This window comes from Bufo bufo, chromosome 1, assembly GCF_905171765.1.
Source record: "Bufo bufo chromosome 1, aBufBuf1.1, whole genome shotgun sequence".
Classification (NCBI taxonomy): domain Eukaryota; kingdom Metazoa; phylum Chordata; class Amphibia; order Anura; family Bufonidae; genus Bufo; species Bufo bufo.
The window spans coordinates 593,308,437-593,327,928 of NC_053389.1; the positions used below are offsets into that span (position 1 = coordinate 593,308,437).

Consider the following 19,492-nt stretch of genomic DNA (forward strand, 5'->3'; position numbering starts at 1 on the left):
CGTATGGCTATTTCAATTTTTTGCAGTCCGTTTTTCACAGATCCATTGTTCCGTTTTTTTGTTTGCGTTTCGGTTCCGTTTTTCCGTTCCGTTTTTCCGTATGGCATATACAGTATACAGTAATTACATAGAACAAATTGGGCTGGGCATAACATTTTCAATAGATGGTTCTGCAAAAAACGGAACGGATACGGAAGACATACGGATGCATTTCGGTATGCATTCAGTTTTTTTTGCAGACCCATTGACTTTAATCGAGCCACGGAACGTGATTTGCGGCCAAATATAGGACATGTTCTATCTTTGCACGGAATGGAGATACGGAAACACGGAAACGGAATACATATGGAGTACATTCCGTTTTTTTGCGGACCCATTGAAATGAATGGTTCAGTATACGGACCGTATACAGACCGCAAAAAACGGCCCGCAAAACGGAAAAAAAAAACGGTAGTGTGAAAGAGGCCTAAGGCTCCATTCACATGTCCGTGGTGTGTTGCGGACCCGCAAATTGCGGATCCGCAACAGATCGGGGCCGCGCTCCGCAAATGCGGATGCTGACAGCACACTGTGTGCTGTCCACATCCATTCCGTCCCCATAGAAAATGAATGGGTCCGCACCCATTCCGCAAAATTAAGGAACGAATGCGGACCCATTTGCGGACGTGTGAATGGAGCCTTATTCTCCAGGTCAGTATGATTACAGCAATACCACATTTGTATAGTTTTTCTTGGGTTTTATTACTGAAACAAAAACAAAAAAACTTTGGAACAAAATCATTTTTCCTTGCATTGCCATATTCTGTCCTACATAACTTTTCTTATATTCACACCCTCAGAGCTGCGTAGAGGCTCATTTTTTGCCAGGCAATTTCTAGTTTTAAGGATACCATTGGAGTGCATATGACTTTTTGATCACTTTTTATTATTTTTTATTTATTTTTTGGGAGAGGAAGCAACAAAAGAAAGTTGAATCAACTATTTAATTTTTTTTTTCTGTCATGTTGTTTGGGATAAATACATTTATATTTTAATAGAACAAGCTTTTGGGGACATGGCAATGTCTGTGATCTTTATTTTTTATTGTTTATTTATTTTTGCTTTTATTATGGGGAAAGGAGGGTGGTTTGAACTATTTTTTAATATTTGAAAAAAAAAACTTTTTAAAAAAACTTTTTTTCACCCTGCAGTGCATGAGAAATTTGCTATTTATGGACCTGCAGGCCTCCATGGGAAGTACAACTTTAATAGCCTGGTTCCTTCAGAGAGGTCCAGGCTATTACAGAGGATGAATGACTTCACATTTCTCAGCTCTGTCACAATTGACCATGGCATCTGAGGAGTTAAATGTGTGCAATCGGAGTTGTCACCGATTGCAGACATGGTGTCTGCTGTTTAAAACAAAAATTAGAAAAACTGCAGCATTCCTTCAATTTAAAGCATTGTGGTGGTTTATTCAAGGAGCATCCATACAAAGCGATGTTTCGACTCCATGTGAGTCTTTCTCTTGCTTGAGAAAGACTCAGATAGAGTCGAAATGTCGCTTTGTATTGATGCTCTTTGAATAAACCACCACGGTGCTTTGAATTGAAGGAGTGCTGCAGTTTTTCTATTTTTTGTTATTATCTGGGACCAGAGGCCAGGGTCCGACACTGCGTGCACCCATCTCCTTGGAGGACTATCATCTATTGAGGTATGCGTTGTGCTGCTCTCCAGCTATGGTGCCTGCTCCCCTTGCAAGCGGGCACCATTTTTAAGCTCCAGACTTCCACAGTACATGTAGGGATTAAGGTTGGTAGAGGCCCTTGGGCAAAAGTTTGTTGGGTGCCACTATGCAAATTCTAGGACTCCACCTAACTCCTTATAAAGCCACATACAGGAGAGTTTGCTGCACATGTGCATGGTCCTCTCCACTGCCCTCTATGGGAGTTATGGAGAGAGAAGAGTCTATGACTCCCACATGCTCGTGTGACCACCTCTCTACTTCTTTGAAGCCGGATAGGCAACCAGGGTTTTTCTGAGAGATGAGGATCCCAGCATTGAGCAATGTATACATTACCCATAAAAATAGTGGCTGGGGCATAACTGGAAAATGCCTGTAGAGACAGTAGGACTTACGTTTTCTGACATGCTGCAGGCCGAGATTCAAAAGTTTCATTCATACTCAAGCTTTCATGCAAGTAATAGAGAACGTTTCCATTTTTATCCATGAATGATCAGGTTTGAGATCCTACGTCATTTTGCTCATTTACATTGGACAGATAGAAATGCTTGTCACCTTTCACATGGGACTGATATGTGTGTAATAAGAGGACTGTCAGCGAAAAGGCCACACCAATGTGTGAGTTTCTTTATTATTTTGTAATATTTATAAGGTCTTATTACGTCTTGTAGACGTGATAGTTAAGTATTAGCTAAGACGACTTTCAGGCTTTTTATTCTCTCTGATTATGTCAGAGGAGATAATTAGGATAATTTATTACAATGATTAGGAGAGAGAATCGTGAGTAGTATTTGTATGTTTCAATGAAAAGAGCAGAATTATTGGAATTAGGTCCAAATTAGAACCAAATGCATCCATTAATATGGTATATGTAGAAGAATGGTCATACATTGTCCTACATGGGATTTCAAGCTGATTCTAGCTGTTCTTAGTGACCATTGAATTCACAGCAGAGCTTCTCCTTCCCATCATAAATCATGTCTTTCCCTTAGGGTCCATTCACACGTCCGCAAAATGGGTCCGCATCCGTTCCGCAATTTTGCGGAACAGGTGCGGACCCATTCATTTTCAATGGGGTCGGAATGTGCTGTCCGCATCCGCATTTGCGGATCCGCACTTCCGTTCCGCAAAAAAATAGAACATGCCTTATTCTTGCAATTGCGGACAAGAAAAGGCATTTTCTATAAGAGTGCCGGCGATGTGCGGTCCACAAAATGCAGAACGCACATTGCCGTTGTCCGTATTTTGCGGATCCGCAAAACACATACGGATGTGTGAATGTACCCTTAGGGCCCTTTTTACACAGGCCTATTATCAGGAACAAATATGGGAACACTCATTCTTGATAATTGACCCGTGTAAAGGTGCTGCTAATCACCCAACAAATCAGCTTGTTTTTAGAGTAATTGCATCTATCATGCAGCACCAAAAATCCTATGTAAACAGGAAGTACAGCCGATAGTATGCAAATTAACGGGGGGACAAACAATCGTAATAACGATCGTTCGTCCGCCTTTTATTTTGCATCTGGCCTTGTGAAACGCCCTTTAGATAAGTTCTGATTTACTTGTATATCGTCGATTGGCACTTGTTATTGGCTCAACATCGGCTTGTTTAATAGGACCCTTACCTTGCACCATATCATATGTTATGTACCTATCTCATTTCATAGTCCATCTCCAGTGACAAACATTTCACACCACCGTGGAGGAGATTTCTTATTACTGTGATGAATTTAAACCACTTCGCCATCAGGTCCCTGCGCTGCGGAGTCAGGGACCTGAAGGCTGAGAAGGCAGGCAAATGCTTTGCACAAGCATTGGGGCCTTCCCTCTATGGAAGCCTAGGAGAGCCAGCCCCTTATGCCTTATTCATACATATCAGTGTTCGGTCAGTGATTTCCATCAATGATTTTGAGCCAAAACCAGGTGCTGCTCTAAACAGAGAACAGGAGCAGATCTTTCCCTTATAACTTATGTCTGTGGGGGCTCCAATCCTGGTTTTGTCTCACAATCACTGACAGGTGTCTCCAGTGCAGACATTTGGGCCTCCTTGAGCAGTAGATCCCAGGTGTGACACCTACCTCTACCCTCCGCAAGATCAGGAGTATCCAGTGGCGGAACTACCACTGTAGTAACCATAATGACTGCTAGAGGGCACACAGCTGCCAGTACACACATACACATGCACAGTGATGATTAGTGGCAGGACCGGCCCATAATGGATGACAGACACAGCAGACAAACTAGGCCCAGCTGCTGTAGGGCCCGGCCTCATTCCCCGTCTTGCTCTCCCCATCAGGCATGATGCAGTGACATCATAATGCCTGTAGGGCTCAGTAGAAGAGTGCACAAGCCAAGAATCATTCCCGGGCCTGTCCTCGGCCTGTGCACTCTCCTACTTAGCGCAACAGGCATGATGACATCACTGCATCATGCCTGCTGGGGAGAGTGGGATGTAATCAGTTCATCGGGGGAACAGGGCTAGGTATATTGTTTTTTTTTATTTATTCCATTAACACTACAGGGGCCACCACTGTTGTAAAGGGACACTAAGAGGGCAACACTACTGTAAGGGTACAATAAGGGGGCATAACTAATGTAAAGGGGCACTAAGGGGGCATAACTACTATATGGGGGCACTAAGAGGGAATTCTACTGTGATTAGGAACTAAGGGGAATTCTACTGTGTGGGGACACAAAGGAGGCATGACTACAGTGTGGGGGCACTAAGGTAACGTGACTACTGTGTGTGGGGGCACCAAGGGAGCATTACTATTGTGTGGGGGCACACAGTTATCATGCTACTCTGAAGGGGGAATTACGGGAGCTGTAGGGGAAATAACTGCTGTGTGGGAAGGGTCCAGGCGGCATACTGTAACGTAAACTCTTGATTCCTCCTCCTGCCAAGCAGAAGACTAGCCACAAAGTTGTTGAGGATGAGGTGAGGGGCCTGTTCAAAAATTTGCTATGGGTCCGAGCCATTTCTAGTTACACCGATGGGAATATCTCATTTGCTAACATGATCTTCCAGCCCAATAGCTTTCTGATGTAAATATAGTAATATACAAAGCCTGTCTCATTACAAATGAGGAACTTATTGATTGTTGTGATATTGCAACAATTAATAGAAACGGCTAATTGAGTTGTGCTGTACCCTCATATCATGTGCTATAAACAGTCCAATAATATTAACATAGAAGCATGTTAAGTCTTTACTATCTCTAAAGATAAATGCTGATCAATCTGTGATACTATGCAGGGTGGGTAACACCAGTCATGGGGATGGCACAGAAGAGTCGAATCAAGACCATGGAGAAGAGAGTGATAGCCTGACTGAGAATAAGATCCCACAGTATGACGCTGAAAACATCATGGCTCAGAGTGAAGATATTGAGCCGAAGAGAGAACTTAAAGTGACCCGTGAGGAGGACAGGAGCAGACTGCATGTCCAGCTTCAGAGTGCAGAAGAGAAGGTGCAGAAAGCCCAGAGTGAGGTCAGCATGGCCATTTCATGTCATTTTTGATAACTACTAAATACACAAAACCTACTTACAGCATTTTTAGTCCCACGTGAAAAATATTTGCCATTATTGGTGCTAGTAATTGGTTGTAATGCTAATTTATTAATACAAATAATCCTATTGCATTAGTAAAAATCCTTAAAAAAAATAAGGAATGGGCATCGCAGTGCGCATGCGCCGGCCGTCTGACGGACTGACTGCGCAGGCGCGGGATCTCGGCGGAATAATAAGTTAGTAGAAAGGCGGTCAGAGGGAAAGGATGGGCGGGCGGAGGGTAGGAAGGGGCGGGGGGACGCAATGAAAAGGCTGAGCAAGCAGGGCACCTACGAGTGTAACGCCACCCCTGGGCACTTGCGAGCCCTCATTTGCATAAGTTATAAAGATCGTTTTTGATGGTTCTATAAGTCCAGGATTGATGCCAGAGGTAACGTTTTTATTAACTGTAAGCATGCTAGGGAGCTATGGGAAGGGTTAAAAAAGTGAAATGCTGATGACAGACTCCCTTTAAACTTTTTGCTTACTCTTCCAGTGCGCCTGTCTCCTCTCTGAGATTGAGGAACTGCAACAACGTCACCTTCTCAGCCAGGAGGAGCAGGAGAAGTTACAGGAGGAGCTGAGGTTGTGTAGAGAGGAAATCCATAGGCTGAAGGAGAGTGGTTTACAGGTAACAATAATAATTATTTTTCTATAATATCCTGTAATATGTTGCTTGTCATTGCATGTGTCTTTTTGGTGGTTGAACCTTTAATTATGAAATTAGAAAAATTGTCCTTTATTTGCCCAGAACCAGCACCACTCTTGTAAATGGGGCAGAGCTTATAGACAAGAGTTGTACTGTTTCTAATCCCATTCTACCTATTTGTTTAATAATTACGGTACAATGTTTGCTTCTTCTAGCTACAGCTATGTGAATATAGTATTCGGTTTTGTCCTTCTACATGTATCCTAGTTCATGGATCAATTTTCTGTGTATATGTCCTTACTTTCTTTACTGGGTCACACTGCAAAACTCATAGCTTTTTTATATAAGCTTTTCATGGAGTCTGGTGTTTTATTCAGCATAAAGTCTTTCAGATTTCCTAAATGCATGATTTGAGCATGCTCTGAAGTTGTTAAGGATTGCTCAAATAAGTTTGGGCAGCTGAAAAGCAAAATCTACAGAGGTGACCATGCTGGCTCCACACTGTTATGGAGACCAGCGTCTTGACCTTCTATATGCCTCACAACTGTCCCAGATCCAGTAGGCCAGACCAGAATTTCAACTTCTCTCCCAGGAAGGCTGCTGCATGTCCCAATTTCCATCCTCTGAAGGCAGATGGTGAAGCAGGAAACCATCAGAGTCCTGCTCCACCCATTACCCTATAAGTACTGCTGCAGGCACACACAATGCGCAGTGACATCATTGCACCTGGTGCACTGAGCCACAGACAGCAGAATCCAGGGGAAGCATTGATGAATGATGTAATTCATTTGTTGTGGGAACGGGGCTAGGTGAGTACTACTTTACATTTTTTAATGAAACTACTAGGGTATCAAGAAATTACTGTGTGTGTGGACCATCCTCTTTGTGGAGGACTCTAAGCGGGCATATGTGAGGGGTGTGGGGATTTGCTCTGGTAGACAGGCTTGTGGACGCAGTACAGAGGCAACCACAAAGACTTTAACTTAAACAGTTCAGTGTTTTATTCACTCATAGGGAAAAACAAGAAGTAACGTTTTGCAGTCTTGGTGTTTGTTCACCCCATAAAAAGTCCACAGAACAAAAGCCTTCACCTGGTCAGCAGTTTTTCCACTCGCAGTCCACAGCAGGCTTTAGGGCCTGTTTCCCAGCAGGCGTCTCTCAGCCCTTTAGAACGGCACAAGTTCTCAGTAGCCAAAATACACAGAGACTGACAGCACTCCACTGTCAGATGGAAGATAATCCACACCCAGCTGAGACTGCTGGCTGGGTTTTATATAGGCCAATAAAGACCCGGCCTGTAGCGTGGGGAGAAGCCACCCACCCAGCCCTTTGGCTACTCACAGTAAGAGCTGTCCCGGATCGGCTTTACAGCCACACTAACAACAAACAGTGTCAACCAGCACCAGCTTCCGCTGACACTTAAAACTACCGGCTCTTACCTCACCGAGGCCAGGAGTCTCGGTGACACATACCTTCCATCAATGACGGCTCCTTGCGCCTTCCTACATACTTCCCCCCTTTGTTCAACCCTGAGGGGGTGAACACCCACTAGACAGTGTGCCCAGGACAGGGCATCTGCGTTTCCCTGTAACCTGCCTGCCCTATGTTCTACAGAAAATTTTACGTTTTGTAGTGACAAGAACCACCTGGTGATCCGAGCATTCCTCTCTTTGACCTGGCTCATTCACTTGAGGGGGGAGTGGTCGGTCACCAGACGGAACTTTCTCCCCAACAGATAATAGCGGAGAGACTCAAGTGCCCACTTGATGGCCAGGCACTCTCTCTCCACTATAATGTACCTAGTCTCGGCTGGGGTAAGTTTGCGTCTTAGGAAAACAACAGGATGCTCCTCCCCATTGATGTCCTGAGAGAGTACAGCTCCGAGGCCTACTTCAGAGGCATCGGTCTGTACCACAAACTCCCTCTTGAAATCCGGCGTCACCAATACAGCTGACCCACATAGGGAGTCTTCAAAGCGGTGAAAGCCTTTTCCGCCTGCTCATTCCACAGAATCATCACTGACTTGCGTCTCTTCAAAAGGCCTGTCAGTGGTGTGGCGACTGTAGCAAAATTGTGGACAAACCTCATATAGTACCCCACCTTACCACTTTACTTGCCGAGTAGTGACAGGTCGGGGCCAATTCCTAAATGCCTCAATTTTGTTTACCTGAGGTTTGATAATTCCGCGCCCGATTACGTAGCCGAGGTATTATGTCTCTTCTAACCCTATCGCGCACATTTTTGGGTTACCGGTTAAGCCAGCCTTCCTAAGGGAGTCCACTACAGCCTGTACTTTAGGTAGGTGACTTTCCCAGTCGGTGCTGTGGATAACGATATCGCCCAGGTACGCCGAAGCATACCGACAATGTGGACGGAGTACAATGTCCATTAGCCTTTGAAACGTGGCGGGAGCGCCATGTAGACCAAAAGGTAATACCTTATACTGATACAGCCCCTGTGGCGTGATGAAAGACATTTTTTCCTTGGCAGCCTCCGTCAAGGGTACCTACCAGTTCCCTTTGGTGAGGTCCAACACAGAAAAATACCGGGCTTGGCCCAACTTCTCAATAAGCTCATCCACTCGGGCATGGGATATGCGTCAAACTTGGACACCTCATTCAGTTTGCGGAAGTCGTTACAGAACGGCAATGTCCCGTCCAGCTTGGGTATTAAGACTATCGGACTGGTCCAATCACTTTTTCACTCCTCAATGACACCTAGCTGGAGCATTAGCTGCACTTCCTCCGCGATGGCTTGTCGCCGAGCCTCGTGTACCCAGTATGGTTTTAACTGGACTTTTGCCTGAGGCTCAGTGATAATGTCATGTTGGACTATGGAAGTGCGTCCAGGAAGGTCCGAGAACACATCCGTGTTCCGACTAACGAACTCCCAGGCTTCCTGAGCCTATTTAGAGGAGACACTGTCAGCAATTTCCACTGTGGCAGCTGCTTCCCTGGCTTCAGACAGAGAGGCCGAAACTGCTTCCCCTAGAAACCCTGGTCGTGGGCTGTTTTCAGTACCGGTTTCCTTATCTTTCCATGGTTTGAGCAGATTCACATGGTACACCTGCTCCGGCTTTCGCCTCCCTGGCTGATGTACCTTGCAATCTACCTCTCCAATTTTTTCAAGCACCTCATAGGGCCCCTGACACCTAGCTAGGAACTTACTGTCTACGGTTGGTACCAGAACCAACACCCGATCACCCGGGTTAAAGTTCTGGACCCGTGCCTGACGATTATATACCCTACTCTGGGCTCGTTGCGCTGCCTCCATATGCTCCCTAACCAGAGGTAAAACTGTTTCTATCCGTCCTTGCATTTGGGTGACGTACTCAACCACACTTTTGTGCGGTGTGGGTTGTTGTTCCCATGCCTCTTTGGCCACGTCCAACAGACCGTGAGGGTGTCTGCCGTATAGCAGTTCGAAGGGCGAGTACCCAGTAGAGGCCTGGGGCACCTCTCGCACTGCGAACATGAGATAGGGCAGAAGAAGGTCCCAGTCCCTCCCATCCTTAGACACCACTCTTTTTAACATATTTTTTAATGTTTGATTAAACCTCTCTACCCTGCAATCCGTTTGCGGATGATACACAGACGTCCGTAGCTGTTTTATGTGGAGCAACTTACAGAGTTCCCTAATGACTTTGGACATGTTCTTTTTGCGGAACGGAAGTATGGGACGAAACCCACGGAAGCACTCTGTAGTGCTTCCGTAGGGTTCTGTTCCGCACCATTCTGCATCTCCGGATTTGCGGACCCATTGAAATTTATGTGTCCGCATTTGTGATGCGGAATGCACACAGAACGGTGGCTATGTATTGCGGATCCGCAAATGCGGTCCGCAATACGGCCACGGGACACCTACGGTCGTGTGCAGGAGGCCTAACCCCCTTCCCGACATGTGACTTTATAGTGTGTCACATGTAGGGTCTTTAAACAGCAGACACCTGGGGCTTATGTATGTGGTCGACGATAATGTAGATTGCATACATTTAACCGCTTAGATGCCATGGTCAAATGTGACCACAGCATCTTGGAGTGTAAAAACCCGGAAGCGTGCGGATCCGAGGCTGACACACACAAGTTCTCATGGAGACACTGCCTGTGGCAGGGCTCCATAGGAATATAGTGTAATTCTCATAGATCACAGTGCTAATGCATTAGGGTCTATGAGAGAAGCAGTTTGATGATTGCCTATTCAAGTTCCCTAGGGAAACTATTAAAAGCTGTAAAGAATGTTTCTTAAAAATCTAAAACAAACGGGACATGGGGGAGATTTATCAAGACAGGTGCTTTCTGCACTGTCGGAGGATGCACCACATTTATGACGGAGTGCAGGACTAAATTAGGTGCATCCTCCGGCAGTCTGCGCCTAAACAGAAATCTGTGACAGCGCAGAGCTGCCGTAGGTTTCTGGCTTCATTTGCACCGGAAAACTGGTGTAATTGAAGATAAATTTGTCTTAGCTGTTGGCCATGCCCCTTTTCTGCTCTTGCCACGCCCCCTTTTGGAAAATTGCGGAGGGTGTTATAAAAAGGCAATTGCGACTTTTTCTTTAAGTTGAGTTTAAAAATCACAAACACACAGCTTGTGACTTTTTAAAGCCACTTTTCAGGCACAAGGAAGATAATAAATCTCCCCCAATGTTCTAAAGCCTCAGAGTGGCCTAAGACAAGTCATGGCATGCATTGCAACTTTATTGAGATGACATAGTTCGTGCGTGGCTATAAAATAAATCAGTAGAAAAATACGAACCTTAAAGGGGTTGTCCGAGTTATTTTTTTGTTCTTTGCATGTTTCTGACTAATCAATGGGTTTAAAATTCACTTCTTTCATCTGCAGTGGCTCTTTTCTCAGATTTCACTGAGGGTCACATGACCTGTGATGTCAGCTTCTCTCCCTGCTCTGATGATGTCTTGTACACAAGCCCAGTCTGTGTCTGTGCACGGGACATCACTGTACTGGCCCCACTGCCGAGCTGCTCCTGTCTGCCCTGTGTCTCCCCTTACACTGGTTTCAACAGAAAAGTTTAACCCCCTTCTACCATCAGCAGCACAGACTCAGGGCTGGAGACTTTGCTGAGCAATTGCAGGCAGTGAAGAGACACAGGATATTCCCTCCTCATCCTGCAGACAGAGCTGACAGACTGGAGGAGTTCTGCAGAGCATTGCACAAGAACAGGTAGGGGGAGGATCCTGTGTGTATCAGCAGTGTCATTGTGCAGCTGGGACTTTTTTTTTTGCCTAAAACTTGCTTAGCTTAGTTATATATTACTGACCATCAGATTTAAAGTGCTATATATCTTTTTACATAACTCGGACAACCCCTTTAAACAATGACCTTTGTTCCATTTGTGTCATTTTTTTTCTAAAAATACACAATTTAAGCTTCTCATAGAAACTGCTTATTAAAAACGCAGCTGAGATGAAGTAGCAAAGGTAAATGGTCCATTAATGGTGGCTTCTGCACGTTCTCTGGTTACGCTGGGCATTTAGAACGCATTGTGTTATTATAGGTAAATGAGGTGAGTGGATATTGATCATTTATGGATTTTACGGATACATTTTTATGTGAGATAAAACAGAATGAACACGAAAGAGGAATTTAATTAATGATGAACCGGTATCTTCCCCACATTGTAGGTGCATGCGGGGAACGCATCCTTTCAAAGTCCTTTTGTAGTCCATGCACGTATAGGGCACAAGTTTTTCTGCACTTTTTTGCTTTTGATTCTTTTAGTGCTCCATATATTCCTAGCTGGATTTTAGATTATAGACGAAGTAACCTGTATAGACAGCAATGTCTACTTTTATATTTAAAATGCCCCCATTTTACTTCAAAATATAGTTGCATTGGTTCTGTTATGTAGAGTTCACAGTATAGGACAAACATAGTACATTAAATATTGAAGGGTTCCAAGATAGCATTCTTGGAGTATTAAAGTGAACAGTACAGTGCAGTCTGCAGACACCATGTTATGGAGCAGGAGGAGCTGAGCAGATTGAGATATAGTTTTAAAGGGGTTTTCAGGTTTCATGATATTGATGACCTATCCTCAGGATTGGTCATTATCAATGTCAGATCAGTGGGGTCCGACTTCCAGCACCCCCACTGATAAGCAGTTTGAAGGGGTCATGGCACTTGTTCAAGCGCTGTCTTCTTCATTGCTTACCGGCATCTTACAACTTCCTCTCCTTTTTCAGTTGAATGGACGAACAGCTGTAATTACACTGCAATGCCACTACAAAATGGATAGCATGCAGGTTAACACTAAAGAGGTGTTCCGGTGTGGGCCTCCACTGATCTGATATTGATGACCTATCCTCAGGATAGGTCATCAAAATTATAAAACTTGACAACCCCTTTAAAGGGGTATTCCCATCACAGACAATGGGGGCATATTGCTAGAATATGCACCCATTGTCTGATAGGTGCGGGTCCCAGTGAGAACAGAGCGGGGAAAGGTGGTGGAGGGCGCATGTGCAGCTGCCTCCATTCATTTCTATGGGGCCGCCGAAAATAGCCGGCTCGGCTATTTCCATTGGGTCCGTAGAAATGAATGGGAGCAGTGGCCGCACAATGCTCCCATTCACTTGTATAGGGAGAGCGCTTGGTGGTGGTCGGACCTTGGGAAACCTAGGGTCCTCCAGCCACCACTCACCCTGCTCCATTCTCAGTGTAGGTGCGGGTCCCAGTGGTGGGACCCTCACCTATCAGGCAATGGGGGCATATCCTTTAACTTAATGTAAATCTACACGTCCTGGGCTTTGTATTCATGTGGTTGCCCCAAATCAGTGGCTGATAGAGTATTCCCTCTATGAATATGCATACAGAGATCCTATGAGACTCCAGTGGGAGTCCTGATTACCCCACCCACTCCCAGTGATTAGCAGCTCTCCATGTACCAGTGTGGGTACAGAGAAGGCTGCCAATCATCGGTATGGGTGGAGTTATCGGGACTCTCACTGTCTCTCCCAGGAGTCCTGTCAGGATTTATGCTGCTTTTTCCTCAGAAATTCTACTCTAAATGACATGAACGTATATATCACAGACCTTAGCTTTTCACCTTCTATCATACTTTGATCTGACATTGAGACCAATATCGATATACAGTTGCAAGAAAAAGTATGTGAACCCTTTGGAATGATATGGATTTCTGCACAAATTGGTCATAAAATGTGATCTGATCTTCATCTAAGTCACAACAATAGACAATCACAGTCTGCTTAAACTAAGAACACACAAAGAATTAAATGTTACCATGTTTTTATTGAACACACCATATAAACATTCACAGTGCAGGTGGAAAAAGTATGTGAACCCTTGGATTTAATAACTGGTTGAACCTCCTTTGGCAGCAATAACTTCAACCAAACGTTTCCTGTAGTTGCAGATCAGACGTGCACAACGGTCAGGAGTAATTCTTGACCATTCCTCTTTACATAACTGTTTCAGTTCAGCAATATTCTTGGGATGTCTGGTGTGAATCGCTTTCTTGAGGTCATGCCACAGCATCGGGTTGAGGTCGGGACTCTGCCTGGGCCACTCCAGAAGGCGTATTTTCTTCTGTTTAAGCCATTCTGTTGTTGATTTACTTCTATGCTTTGGGTCGTTGTCCTGTTGCAACACCCATCTTCTGTTGAGCTTCAGCTAGTGGTCAGATGGCCTTAAGTTCTCCTGCAAAATGTCTTGATAAACTTGGGAATTCATTTTTCCTTCGATGATAGCAATCCGTCCAGGCCCTGACGCAGCAAAACAGCCCCAAACCATGGTGCCCCCACCACCATACTTCACAGTTGGGATGAGGTTTTGATGTTGGTGTGCTGTGCCTCTTTTTCACCACAGATAGTGTTGTGTGTTTCTTCCAAACAACTCAACTTTGGTTTAATCTGTCCACAGAATATTTTGCCAGTACTGCTGTGGAACATCCAGGTGCTCTCGTGCAAACTGTAAACGTGCAGCAATGTTTTTTTTGGACAGCAGTGGCTTCCTCTGTGGTATCCTCCCATGAAATCCATTCTTGTTTAGTGTTTTACGTGTCGTAGATTCGCTAACAGGGATGTTAGCATATGCCAGAGACTTTTGTAAGTCTTTAGCTGACACTCTAGGATTCTTCTTCACCTCATTGAGCAGTCTGCGCTGTGCTCTTGCAGTCATCTTTACAGGACGGCCACTCCTAGGGAGAGTAGCATCAGTGCTGAACTTTCTCCATTTATAGACAATTTGTCTTACCGTGGACTGATGAACAGCAAGGCTTTTGGAGATACTTTTATAACTCTTTCCAGCTTTAGGCAAGTCAACAGTTCTTAATCGTAGGTCTTCTGAGAGCTCTTTTGTGCGAGGCATCATTCACATCAGGCAATGCTTCTTGTGAAAAGCAAACCCAGAACTGGTGTGTGTTTTTTATAGGGCAGGGCAGCTGTAAGCAACACCTCCAATCTCATCTCATTGATTGGACTCCAGTTGGCTGACAACTCACTCCAATTAGCTCTTGGAGATGTCATTAGTCTAGGGGTTCACATACTTTTTACACCTGCACTGTGAATGTTTACATGGTGTGTTCAATAAAAATATGGTAACATTTAATTCTTTGTGTGTTATTAGTTTAAGCAGACTGTGATTGTCTATTGTTGTGACTTAGATGAAGATCAGATCACATTTTATGACCAATTTGTGCAGAAATCCATATCATTCCAAAGGGTTCACATACTTTTTCTTGCAACTGTATATTCATCAAAATGATCCCAATGTACTGGCTTTGCAGACCTTCCAATGACCACCAAAGCAACACTCCGTATTTATTAATGTCTTTATTTGTCGCTTATTATTTCACATCTAATAGCACAAATTGAATTCTGGGTCTAATTTTGGCTAAAATGATATATTTGAGCAGACTAGCCTTCCTGCTGACACCTGTGTAACCAATGTATTTCTCTTTCTCTCTCTTCCTATCCCATTATATCTATTCTACTTTTCTCACATCACATCTGGCTGCTTCTTCACTACTTATGAATCTTACTAATCTGTTCTTCTACTCTTGACTTTACATTACTCCATCATCTTCTGAAATACTTCACTCATGTACTCTGACGTGCCTCATGCCACCATCACAATGTTTTTGTCCAATGAACCATCTGTCCGTATCCTGCTGGAATTTACTATGAACGATTATTAACATGATGTATGGGGGATCTTCCCTTTCTTCATTGTATTAAAAATTCACATATTCAAACTGTTTGCAAATTTATCATCAATTTTCCTTCGCATCCACCATTACCAATTGTGTTTAATGCATGTTAATACCGCAATCTCTGTTCACATCCATATTTTCTTTCCTTTTGGACCAATCTTTCCATATGTATGCCATCCTTCCTTACTGATATGTGTCTCTACTCCATTGTATTTGACTTTTCTGTTACGTTCCTTTATCCGGAACTATCTTCTTCTCTTGTATGATACACAATTTAATTGCCCTCACTTATTTCACCTTTCTACATTTGTCTATTATCACCGTTATCCTTGTTCATTACAACCTGGATCCTCTTCCACATTTTATCATTCATCTATCTTTTTCTTAATTTTCTTTCCTGCTTTTTCCCCCTCCTTTTCGTCTCTCAGGCCCCCTGTGGATCTGACCCTCCTGTTCTCTCCCTTCCCCTCCTAGGACTTATTGTTATAGTGGGGACACTCTGGTGCTGGTGGGCTGAGACGTCCTAGTGCACATCAGGTACTGGTTTCCATGTGACTCCTCGTGCTCTGCATGCTTTGCTTTGCACGGCTAGGAGTATCTTGCTTCTTCTGCTTCCATGCCTGATGCCGCATCTGTCCTTCCAAACTCTTGCCTCCCTTTTCATCTTAACCCTCTCTATTCACCTCAGTGTATTTTAATATTTATTCTGTGTTTTCCTAAAAATTGTAAGAGACAATGTCTGGTTTAATTCTGTACAATTTATGAATGTAAGTAAATATTCATTTGTGTTCCTTCTCATTGTCAGTGTTTTATTGGTCATAGATGGAGGCCAGTAAAGTATCTCCTTGTAATACATTGTAGAGCTCTTTCTGCCATCATCAGTGTGCAACTTGTGATTATCTGTCCTGTTACATTCTGTGGCACCTTTTTGCTATTATTATAGGTTGCCGTACCACTTTTATTCAAATCCTGTCTTATCTGTAGATGCCAATGGAGATCTGTGTCATAGGTATAAAACACGTAGTGTAGCACACCTCTATGTAAAGCCTTGTTTAAGCTGAGAATATCAGAACGTATAAAACAAGAAGCAGTTCTATTCAATACAGACTCAGGTGTGTATTAGGTGCCAAAATCCATGCTGTTAATATGCTATGAAGTATATGTTCATGTGTGTTTTTTCTCTGTGTGGTGAAAGAAAATATGCCATGTAATTAAAATCACATTAACTAGGGAGTGAACAGAACACTTGGTACTCTCCTTTTTATCTTTTTTTAGTTGCAGATCCGCCAATTCTCGGGCTCATCTTCTGCCATCCAAGATGGCCGCACCAGTTCTCAGACTTCTGATGCACGTAGTGCTTTGGTAGCCCAAGACTGTAGTCCTCCTCTTGGATTGGCCAGCACTGTTCACATGAGTAGTGCTGCCCAGTCCTAGGGTAGCAGGTAGTGTCTTGGACATGGACACACTTGACGTTCTGAGAAGTGATGTGGCCATCTTGGATAGCAGAAGAGGAGCCTAGGAATTGATGGACACAATGTAAGTGTTTTCTTAATTCCCCAGGTAATAAGAATGTATTTATTTAAAGGAGTTGTTCGGGTTCAGGGCTGAACCTGTATATAAGCACCCCTCACTCCTTTAGCATGTAGAATAAGAGCATTGGAGCATTTTATTGCTCCCCTTTCCTTGCGCTGCATTGCGCAGGGCAAGATCTGTTTGTTGTAAGCCGATGACGTACCGGGCTTCACATGAGTATGCTAGATGGAGACTTCCGCCTAGCAGAGAGGCCGGTGATGTCTTCAGCACAAATGGACGGTGTATAGCGCTGTTCTGGACGGTTTTAGAGGTGGGTTCTAGCCTCTAAAACCTAAAACTGCCTATAGCATCGCTATACACCGCCCATTGAATAAAAGGCTACTTTAGGCATTCAGTCAGACTACTTTCTGGGGTATCAATTACAGTAGTATTGCATTATAGCCTTTCAGACAGTTTATATGGCTTTAATGGAGGAGAGGGTGTTGGATGGGTAAACAGCTTGCTGCATCTTTATGCATCAACCATATGAAGGACACACTTCAGGGGTTCCACCCACACCGCAGGCTGTGGTGGAGTGATATTACTTCAATGGCTACATTTGTTAAAGTCTGCCTTACTTATCTATTTACTAGAAACACATTTTATCCAAAAGTTTATAAGAGAAAACTGTAATTCCTGGTAATCAAACTTTGTATATTCCAATTCATCGATCCACACGCAAAGTTATCTGAGACAACCATCACTCTTTTATAGGGACACTATGCAATCTTCAAGTGACTTAACAATCTGTATAAATACTGTCTTTAAATGATATCTGTTTTCCCAAGGAATTTAAGAGAAATACAGAACAGCCTTTTACGGTACATGAAAAATATAAAAAACAGTTTCTTAAGATACCAAAAGAGACTGTACAGACTGTTAGCTCACTAAGGCCTCTTTCACACAAGCAAAAAACCAATGGTTTTTCATGGAAGTTGAATTAGTTTTGTCTGCAATTGCTTTCAGTGTTTTAGTTTTTTCTGCGCTTATGCAGTTTTTGATGCGTTTTTAAACGCGTGAAGAAAAACTGAAGAATAACAATCAACATCTCCTAGCAACCCTCAGTAAAAGACGCATTGCATCTCTATGCCTTCCGTTTTTACCCAAGCCCGATTCACTTTTGTGGAGCGAGGGCTGCATGAAAAGTGCATAATACAGAACATGCTGTGATTTTTTCTGAACTCAAAGATAATGTGTGAAAAACTACACTAATGTACATATACTGATTGAAATGAGTGGGTCAGGATTCAGTCCAGATGCTATGCGTTTGCTATATGCATCACATCCATGCGGAAAACTCACTCCTGTGAAATTAAGATCAGATTACAGCTGCTGGGGGAGAACAGCTCACAGAAGGACAGAGACACAGAAGTACAGAGACACAGAAGTTCCAGCAGATAATAGATATAGTTCACGCAAGTGCTTAAGTCACATCAATACTGTTCAGTACTTCTCTATAAAGTCTTCCATGTTGCTTGTGATTGAGTGAATGACTTACAGAGTAGAATCTCCTGTTTTCTCCATGTGTAGTCTATGGGAGACATCATAGCAGTCAGTCTCACTCTCTACAATGGAGTCTGCAGAGGTTAAAACTGCTAAATATGGTACACACAATAGTTTATTCTGAAAAGCCGTCTGGAAGTTTAGGCATGCTTTAAAAGCAGTATGTTAGCAAATAGACTCCTTTTAAATCAGTTTAAGTTACTTAATGCATTAGTGACTAATATGCACCAATATTTCTTTTTACGGTGGGCACTAACGGGCCTTACACTAGACCACAGGCTCACGGGTCTCCAGTGTAGCTGAGGCTTGACTCTCAATTAAGAGCCACGCTCCTGTGCTAACGGCCCTGATCAGCAGAAGCACTGATACAGACCTATTAACCTACATAATTATCATGTAATTTATCCTGTACGGTAAACAACTTAAATAATGCCAGAATTTGCTTTTTTATTTGTCACCTAAAGAACTGAATAAAAAGCAATCAAAAAAAGCATTATCTACCCCAAAATGATACAATAAAAACCAGAAGTCGTCCCGCAAAAATCAAGTCCTCACATAGCTCCGACCCAGAGAATAAAGTTAAAATGTTATTTATCCTGAAAAATTTCATAGAAACTCAGTGGTGATAATGCAGTTTTTTCCCCCATCCCCCAAAAGGAGCTAAGTATACCCCAAAGTGATGTCATTCAACTTGTCCCTCATATGACTACATTGATGGGAAAATACAAATGTTATAGCTCCAGGAATGTGACGATGAAAGCATAAAAAAAATTGCTTGGTCACTAAGGTACAAAACAGTTCGGTCACTAAGGAGTAAGTTAAACAGCCATATACATATGTATTAAGACCTTTTAATAGCTTTATCTATTGTAAGTTCTCAAAGAAGACCTTTTGGAAGACAATTGTCTATACCAAGATACCATTACATCAGGTTATAGGCCCAAAGCCTTAGATGCACTACTGAGAAATTTTGATAACATGTCTCCTTCTGATTTCTATCTGGTGTATAGTTGTCTTAAAGGGAACCTGTCACCATGAAAATGCAATGTAACCCACAGGCAGCATATTATAGAGCAGGAGGAGCTGAGCAGATTGATATATACATTTGTGTGAAAAGGTTTAGTTAAACTTCTATATTATACATTTATATCCCTGCTTATTCTAGGCTTTGAAGTCCAGGAGGCGGACCTATCAGCGATTGACAGCCTTCCCTCTATGACTGTGTATACAGAGATAGCTGTCAGTTACTGATAGGACCACCTACTAGACTTCAAAGTCCAGACTGAGCAGAGATATAAAT

General features: G+C 43.3%; 1 protein-coding gene across 2 annotated transcripts in view; it reads left to right on the forward strand.

The window, feature by feature from the left end:
- Window positions 1-19,492, forward strand: part of CCDC136 (coiled-coil domain containing 136) — a 61,619-nt gene that overhangs the window by 29,196 nt on the left and 12,931 nt on the right. For both annotated transcript variants that reach the window (XM_040413493.1, XM_040413494.1), the window contains exons 7-8: window positions 4,985-5,219; window positions 5,776-5,910. In XM_040413493.1, coding sequence (XP_040269427.1) covers window positions 4,985-5,219; window positions 5,776-5,910 — 370 coding nt within the window. The remainder of the gene's footprint in view (window positions 1-4,984; window positions 5,220-5,775; window positions 5,911-19,492) is intronic.